The sequence below is a fragment of the Rousettus aegyptiacus genome, unplaced genomic scaffold, assembly GCF_014176215.1.
Source record: "Rousettus aegyptiacus isolate mRouAeg1 unplaced genomic scaffold, mRouAeg1.p scaffold_m13_p_2, whole genome shotgun sequence".
NCBI lineage: Eukaryota > Metazoa > Chordata > Mammalia > Chiroptera > Pteropodidae > Rousettus > Rousettus aegyptiacus.
Window position 1 is genome coordinate 143,801,522 of NW_023416295.1, and position 8,698 is coordinate 143,810,219.

The 8,698-nt window shown below is 48.0% G+C and overlaps 1 protein-coding gene across 1 annotated transcript; it reads left to right on the forward strand.

Annotated features, from left to right (window-relative positions):
* The first annotated feature begins 1,442 nt into the window (after positions 1–1,442).
* On the forward strand, positions 1,443–7,865 carry BHLHE41 (basic helix-loop-helix family member e41). The gene is made up of 6 exons (XM_016119294.2): positions 1,443–2,031; positions 2,416–3,283; positions 3,419–3,482; positions 3,808–3,915; positions 4,230–4,341; positions 4,817–7,865. The coding sequence occupies exons 2-6, from the start codon at positions 3,222–3,224 to the stop codon at positions 5,911–5,913; spliced, it is 1,443 nt and encodes a 480-aa protein (XP_015974780.1). The 5' UTR covers positions 1,443–2,031; positions 2,416–3,221; the 3' UTR covers positions 5,914–7,865.
* The last annotated feature ends 833 nt before the right edge of the window (positions 7,866–8,698 follow it).

Sequence of the window (8,698 nt, forward strand, 5' to 3'; positions counted from 1 at the left end):
GAATGGAGTCTGGTGTTCTAATTGTAAATGCTGTAGAGTCAGGTATTGTTATGCCCCCCTGTAGCAAAGGGAAATTTAGAGGCATTAAACTATGCCTGATATTCCAGAAGGCATGAGTTTGAGAAAGAAAAGGAGTAGGACTCAAGTTGAAGGGAAGTGGATAAGCAAGGAGAGTCATTGAGGTGAAAGATTAAAGAAAAAAAAAATAGCAAGAGAACAAAAACTACAGGGGAAGAGCAGATATTTAACAGAGAAAATTAATAAGAAACATAAGGGAAAAAAGAAAGAAGAAAAAGGGAGACAAGAATAAAAAAGTGAGCATAAAAAAAGACAGAAAAAGAAAAGCAGCGCTAGAATAACAAAGGAGGCTAAAAATTAGAAAAGACTTCATTTTCGGCTTAAGCTGGGTATTAGAAAAAGGAAAACAAAAATGTTGGATACAGAAGTAGGGAAACGGTACAGCGGGGTGTAGGGGTAAGAGGAGATAGAAGCGATAACATAAAAGGCTTCATTTGCAGCAACAGGCCTGTGTTTTTAAATTATGGGAAATGTACACTCAAAATTAACACATCCGTGACGCACTAGGCTTCTTTCCCTATTTCTTCCGTTTTAACTTGCTACTGTGTCTGCCCCCAGACGGTCCCTAAGGTTTGCCCGGATCAGATGTCTGCCTTGTGTCTTGTCTGCTCTACCCGACAAAGCGCAGATGCAGTGATCCAGTCTTCATTTTATTTTCACTAAATACTCCATCCATCTTTTCAAGTGAAAATTTCGCTCTGGAGAAAATATTTACCTCTTTCTTCTCCAAATATTCAGAAACCTCTAAGGAAAGCTGGTATTTTAATTTTTAAATTATTCATCTTATCGGCATTCCCCTTCACGGTCTCCCCATCCCACCCCCAGGCTTTTTATTGGCCAATTTAGAACCAGAGGACAAAATGACACAGTGCTGCAGAGAGAGATACATAGTTCTTAGGGCTCCAAATTGTTCTCCGCACCAAAAGGAATTCATCACTCAATCACTTGGAAACGAGAGGCTGGATCGAGGTTTCAAATAAAACCATATTAAAACACACTTTTTAAAGTAGTATTATCATTATTAAATTGTCTGGTGCAAAATACGTGCCCCTATTTGAGGAAGTCGAGCGACCTCAAAGGCCCTCTGAATAGACGAAGTGGATGGACCGCGAGCGTCTCCTCACGCGGGGGTGAGCTTGGGCTGCCGCCGCCGCTGCGGGAGTCACGAAGCCAGACGCGGCGCGCGTCTCCGCCTGGGACTTGGGAGACTGCGGCAGCGCGCACCGCGGCCGCGGCGGGGCGGCTCCCGGAGGCCGGGAGGAGACCCGACTCCCGCAGACACGTGACCTCCTCCCAGCCGCCGCTTCCCGCGACCCAGATCCGTCCCCGGAACCCGCGCCCGGCGGGGCGGGCCAGGGGACACGTAGCGACGGCCCCAGTCCCTGCTGCGCCCCAGTGCGTGTGCATTAGACATACTTTTCCTTTTGGTTCACGTGCCCCTGGCAATAATGAATGTTTCGGGGCTCACTTGGGAGAATGTAGATTTTACTCTTGGTGCAGGAAGGAAAGACCTTAGGTTGTATAGCTATCTTTTTACAGAGAAATTAATACATATTTTCTCCATGCCACCCCACCACCCCCCTTTCCGGCAGCGGGGGTCGGAGACCTGGGAGTCCCGCAGGACATGCTTGCCCCTGGCCTCCAAGACCCCTTGCCGCTGGCTGTGATCGGCAGCAGTGCGCGTCTCTGGACACCTCCCGGTAACTCTCACTAGCAGTGAGTCATGCTCCAAGGATGGTTGTGGAGGAAAAGTGGCCGAGCTACCGCTGGCTAGTGCTTCCCCGAGATGGTCGCCGCGGCTAAAAGGCGAGCGCGCGCTCGTGCGCGCACACGGGTTCCCCGCGCAGTGATGTGGCAGCAACGGCAGGTCGGATCACGTTGCTGGCCCTGTGCTGGTACCCGTTTGAGACAGGATTAAGGAGGGAGGCTTTGGAGGTGCCAGCGGTAGTAAACGTGGGTTCTGCACACTCCCGGTGTCGCTTATCGCACGGGGGAGGAGGGAGCGGGGCGGGAAGGGGGGAGGCAAGTGGAGAGGAAGCACGCAGCGCCACCCCAGGGGCTGAGAGGCGGCGGAGTTTAGCGGGCTAGTGATAATGCTGCATTGCTTTTCTGCGGTAGCCCCTCTAGTGCTATCCCATCTTCTCCTCCTCCCTCCCCGTCTTGTTCTTCCGAGAGCACCAGAGGCCCCAAACGTCGTCATCTGCTGCTGTGATTAGTGGCACCGCAATTCCGGCTGCTGCGGGAACTTTGGGTGGCCCAGGGACACTGTGTCGTCAAAAGACACTTGGATTGCGACATTCTGACCCAGTGACATTTCATTTATCTTAAATCTTTCAGGGAGAGGATTTCAAGTTGCCCCTCTTCGGGGCAACCTCCAACGAGGGCCTAAGGGTTCCCCCAGGCCACTGAGCGGTGAGCAAAGTCTCCAAATTTCCTTGAGGACTTAAGTTTACCCACCGCGAATTCTCTTTCTCTTTCTCTGGTCCAAACCAACAACACTGTCGGTGGAAAAGCAAAAAGCCACGTTCACGTTCCTGCGCCGTAATGACGGACGGACTGAAGGAGTCACATTTCCGAAACCAGGAAGCTCTGGCTGCCCCGCACCCCCCGGCGCCCTCTCCCCCTCCCCCAGCTGACTGCATCGCCTTTGGGAAGATGAATAGCTTGGCTGAAGTTGTTTTTCCTTTCCGGTGGCCCTGATCAGGTGTCCCCGCCCCCTCCCGCCGTTCTCTCTCGCTCTCAGCCTTCTCGCGTCGCCCCCTCCCGGCCTGGCCCCTCCTCCCCCGCCCCCCTCCGGGCTGGACCGCGGATGGTACGTTCCGCACGTGAGCTGGGTGCTGGTCTGGCCGGCGACGCGCGTGCCCTGTGGCCAAACACTGCCCGGAGTGAGAGCAAACTACCAGCGCAGTGGGGCCGGCGCGAGTGTGCGTGCGTGTGTGTGCGTGTGTGTGCTATAGAGAGCGAGCGCGGTGGGAGGGGGGACCAACTGCTTCACACTTTCAACACTGCACTGAAGAGGGAGAGAGAGAGAGAGAAAGACTGGGGACGCACAGATCCCCCCAAGATCTCCCAAAGCTACCATCCCACAGATTATAGAACAGAACCCCAAAAATCGAAACAGAGGAAACGGACAGCGATTGAACATGGACGAAGGAATTCCTCATTTGCAAGAGAGACAGTTACTGGAACATAGAGATTTTATAGGGTAAGGTGCACGCACCCTTGAGAATATCTGTCTGGGCTTCAGTTTGATATTTTCTCTTCTCCAGAAAGTGATATGGAGCGGGCGAGGGCAGAGCCCCTCCCGAATGGGTGCCTGATGCTGATTTCTGTTTTGCAGACTGGACTATTCCTCTTTGTATATGTGCAAACCCAAAAGGAGCATGAAGCGAGATGATAGCAAGGTAAGAGTAAGTTTCCGATGTTCCCCCATAACCTGCCTGGATAGTTAATTAGGGCCATTGATTTCACAGCTAAGCTCTGCCCGCAAATATATTCCAGCCCTTGAGCTTCCCTAACTGTGAATTTTAAGTGGTTTGCTGGATACTCTCAGGGGGTTTAAACATCATACCTGAATTTAAATTGCATTTCAGAACAGTCCAGAGGAAAGAGGTTTCTTGGACATAGTTTATCACATCTGTGTTTTTTTCGCGGGTGAGGGGATGTTATATACAGTAAATGAATGTTTATGTTATTGTTTTCTCTCTTTCATGACTCTCATATATTAAGGATACCTACAAGTTACCACACAGATTAATAGAAAAGAAAAGAAGAGACCGAATTAATGAATGCATTGCTCAGCTGAAAGATTTACTGCCTGAACATCTGAAGTTGACAGTAAGATGCACATTTTCCTTCTTTGCTACTCTCCAAGGGCGTTAATAGCCTGGTACTACTCCCAGACATATAAGAATAAATGTAAATATCAGATGCCTTACAACTTGTTCTATAGTGTAGAGTTTCGCACAAACTCGAGTAGGTGCTCACAACTGAAGGCAAGAAATCGTTTATAACCTGTCTTGTGGAAAGCTCAAGAAGTATAGTAATACTTTCAAAGTGTTTGCTTAAGTTGCTGTGCTGAATGGAGAGCCAATCAAGCCAAATGTGTTTTTAAGTAACCAAGTACCCCATTCTCTTTTGCACCACTGCAGACTCTGGGGCATCTGGAGAAAGCGGTAGTCTTGGAATTAACTTTGAAACACTTAAAAGCTTTAACAGCCTTAACCGAGCAGCAGCATCAGAAGATAATTGCTTTACAGAATGGTAAGTCAGTTCTGGGAGGCCAACCCACCCTGATGAAACCTGGAAGCCCACAGAAGAGCAGTGATAGGACTCCTTCCCCACCCCACTTTCTTCTGTGGTCCCACGGGCTCATTCTCATTTGTGAAATTGCTTATATTTTCCCTTCATTGGAAAGTGCCCATTTCCCGGAGCATCCTAGAGGCTTTCAGCACAACTCAGAGGAATCAGATTTTTATTTAAAGTGGCGGTTGCACCCTCTCTCCACTTTAGTTTTTCAGCTGGGAGTAGAGCGCCCCCCTGCTCTCCACCTCCGCCACCACCCCCACCCCCTTGCAACCGGTGGATTATATCACTCGAATACAGAGGAAAAACCGAGATCACTTTAGTCAATGCAGGGCCCACGTGATAAGCAGATGTTTTAACGTCGGTGGTTTTTTTTTTTTTTTTCCTTGCCTCCATTCCTCTGCCCTCCATCCCCACCCCCTCCTCATCCTAGGGGAGCGATCTCTGAAATCGCCCATTCAGTCCGACTTGGATGCGTTCCACTCGGGATTTCAAACATGCGCCAAAGAAGTCTTGCAATACCTCTCCCGGTTTGAGAGCTGGACGCCCAGGGAACCGCGGTGTGTCCAGCTGATCAACCACTTGCATGCGGTGGCCACCCAGTTCTTGCCCACCCCTCAGCTGTTGACTCAACAGGTCCCTCTGAGCAAAGGCACGGGCGCGCCCTCGGCCTCCGCCCCCGCCGGGTCCGCAGCAGCCCCCTGCCTGGAGCGCGCTGGGCAGAAGCTGGAGCCCCTCGCCCACTGCGTTCCGGTCATACAGCGGACTCAGCCCAGCGCCGAGCTCGCCGCCGAAAACGACACGGACACCGACAGCGGCTACGGCGGCGAAGCCGAGGCCAGGCCGGACCGCGAGAAGGGCAAAAGCGCGGGGGCGAGCCGCGTCACCATCAAACAGGAGCCCCCCGGGGAGGACTCGCCGGCGCCTAAGAGGATGAGGCTGGATTCTCGTGGCGGCGCAGGGGGCGGCGCGGCGGCGGCTGCCGCCGCGCTTCTGGGGCCGGACCCCGCCGCCGCGGCCGCGCTGCTGAGACCCGACGCCGCGCTGCTCAGTTCGCTGGTGGCGTTCGGCGGAGGCGGGGGCGCGCCCTTCGCGCAGCCTGCGGCCGCCGCGGCCCCCTTCTGCCTGCCCTTCTACTTCCTCTCGCCTTCAGCAGCCGCCGCCTACGTGCAGCCCTTCCTGGACAAGAGCAGCCTGGAGAAGTACCTGTACCCGGCGGCGGCCGCCGCCCCCTTCCCGCTGTTGTACCCTGGCATCCCCGCCCCAGCTGCCGCAGCCGCAGCCGCTGCCGCCGCCGCTGCTGCCGCCGCCTTTCCCTGCCTGTCCTCGGTGTTGTCGCCCCCTCCCGAGAAGGTGGGCGCCGCAGCCGCCGCGACCCTCCTGCCGCACGAGGTGGCGCCCCCTGGGTCACTGCATCCCCCTCACCCGCACGGGCGCACCCACCTGCCCTTTGCCGGCCCCCGCGAGCACGGAAACCCGGAGAGCTCTGCTCAGGAAGCTCCCTCGCAGCCAGGGAAGGAAACTCCCTGAATCCTTGCGTCTCTTTTTTAGAAAAGGACGAAGGTTCACGCGGAATAATAATATTAAGTTAAAACACCCTTAACGTTTTTAAGGGAGGAAGTGTAATTGATGCACGACCGGCTTAAAAAAAAAAAACAACAACCAGGTGTTTTGTGTACATTTGGAGTTCCTATTTCGCTCATCCTTCACCACCCCACCCTCCACACACTAACATCCCTTTCTTCCCCCACTAGCTGTAAAAGAACCTTTGCGCTAGATATTGATTCCTTTTTCTTTAAAGAACTCCCCGAAGTTTTGCCTACCTGTAGGCCACGTTCCATTGTCTTTTAAAATACAGAACCTAATTCTCGAGGAAGTGAGAGGAGTCCCTTCTGTGGATGAGCTGATTGAACCAGGGTATGGGAAAGGTGGCCGAGGAGTTGACATCGAACAGCAAGTAATTATCTGTCAATGACTCAAAGCTGTCCTGCCTACTTCAGGAGACTTCTACCTGAAAACAGAATGAGGATCTTAGAATTGAATTTATTCTTCAGTATTTTATAATATTCATCTCTTTAAAAGGCATATATTTTTCAGAGGAAGAGAAGAGGATGCAGTCGCTCATGTTGCAACCTATTCTGGAGTGGTTTGAATGGTATCCCTTAGTAACTTGCACTTGTTTAAAGAGACACGGAGTTGGGCCATTGTCAGAACCAAGTCGGGGAAGGAGATAGATGAGGAAGGCCAGAATTATTCTTAGTATATTTGCTGGCACTTTATTGAGAATTGACAATGAATCGACTCATCATGTGTATACATGTGTATGTATGTGTGTGTACATACACACACATACATACATGTATATATAGCATCTATTCCCACCCTGCCATTATTTAATCCATCATGTTCCTAGATTTCGATAATCTTGATGTAAAAAAAAAAAAAAAGAATGTGCACTGAATTTAAAAAAGAAAACAAGTCCAAACTGATTTATTCTACATTGTTAAGTCACAAAAGAGGTGGAAAATATTAAACTCGTCAGTTTTGATTGGAAATGCTGTAAAGATGTGGAATGAAGACCTGTGAGGCCTTCCTATCTCCAAGTCCATGTATTTTCTGGAGACCAAACCAGATACCAGATAATCACAAAGAAAGCTTTTTTAATAAGGCTTAAACCAAGACCTTGTCTAGATATTTTTAGTTTGTTGCCAAGGTAGCACTGTGAGAAATCTCACTTGAATGTTATGTAAGGGGTGAGACACAACAGTCTGACTATGAGAGAAGAAAATATCTGGGTCTTTTAGTCAGTTTGGTGCATTTGCTGCTGCTGTTGCTACTGTTTGCCTCAAACGCTGTGTTTAAACAACGTTAAACTCTTAGCCTACAAGGTGGCTCTTATGTACATAGTTGTTAATACATCCAATTAATGATGTCTGACATGCTATTTTTGTAGGGAGAAAATATGTGCTAATGATATTTTGAGTTAAAATATCTTTTGGGGAGGATTTGCTGAAAAGTTGCACTTTTGTTACAATGCTTATGCTTGGTACAAGCTTATGCTGTCTTAAATTATTTTAAAAAATAAATACTGTCTGCAAGAAACCAGCTGGTTTAGAAAAGTTTAGTATTTGAAAATAAACTAGAAATTATCTTTATATTCCAGTATTTTCAGCACTCCATAAACTCTATTATCTAAATATTGCCACACTATTTTGTGATCTTAAAATTCTTACTAAGGAATAAAAAGTTTAATATACGATATGAGATTGTTTAATAATTAAAAAGACATAATGGATACTCGATTTTAAGATATCTATGAATATAGGAATGAAAGTTATTCAGGTTCTCAGATATACAGCTTTATTTGTCATTGGCTTGATAGCGCACATTTCCAGTCTCCTGCAAGCCTCTAGGCTCTGGTTGTGTCTACCTACTTGCTCCCAATGTATCTTAATGAAAAGTGCCAAAGAAAACATACCAATCACTTGCATGATTGTTTATGTTAGACTCAATTTGCTAATTTTTAATGATCGATGAATTTTTTACTTTTCACCTTTGACACCAGATAGCCTCAGTTGTATGGTCTAGTGTGTTTCTTTTTAACTGGGTCCCATATCAACATACTACCACTTAGAATTGCTTAACTTTTCAGTATATTTTAGCTCCTTGACCTTTATAAAACGGTTCTCTTCTGGGACTTAATCACAAAATTCAAAGAACAGAAATTATTTTTAGCCTTTTCTCAAATTTATTTTCAGATTTGTGATTTGATAAAACTGAGAGATTGTCAATTTTTAGTTTTTGAAAGATGTCGAAATAATAGCCAAAATTTATGACATGTAGCAAAAGTGCTCCCTCTGCTGACTTTATGGCAACAGAATCGCAAGTCATAGAAAGTGATGCCAGAAGGAACCTCAGATATCAGCTTGTCCAGCCTCCTGTATTTTACAATATGAGAGAAATGAAGCCCAGAGATATCATATATCTTCCCAAGGTCACACAGCTACCTAAAGCCAGCACTAGAGGCCAGATCTCTTGTATCCCCCAGTCAGTGAACTACTTTCCACTGTGGCATCTTGAACCAAGTAAACTTAATTTTGATTGGGCAGCATTCATGAAACATCATGAATAAACCACATAAATGAAAATTAACATTAGAAAATTATGTAGGATTTTCGAGGATTGTAATTTATTGAACTTTGGAAAAGTATCCATCTAAGCCAGAATCATGGGGAAAATAGCATTTTAAATACTTGGAGCTACATTTTAATACCATATCGTTATATTCCTTTCATAACCAAAAAAGATTAAAAGT

What these genes read in the sequence shown, in the direction of transcription:
- BHLHE41 (XM_016119294.2), top strand. Translation starts at nt 3,222, where the DNA reads ATGGACGAAGGAATTCCTCATTTGCAAGAGAGACAGTTACTGGAACAT. An exon ending in GAACATAGAGATTTTATAGG is followed by an intron (nt 3,284 to 3,418) that starts GTAAGGTGCACG and finishes TCTGTTTTGCAG; the next exon opens with ACTGGACTATTCCTCTTTGT. An exon ending in TGAAGCGAGATGATAGCAAG is followed by an intron (nt 3,483 to 3,807) that starts GTAAGAGTAAGT and finishes TCATATATTAAG; the next exon opens with GATACCTACAAGTTACCACA.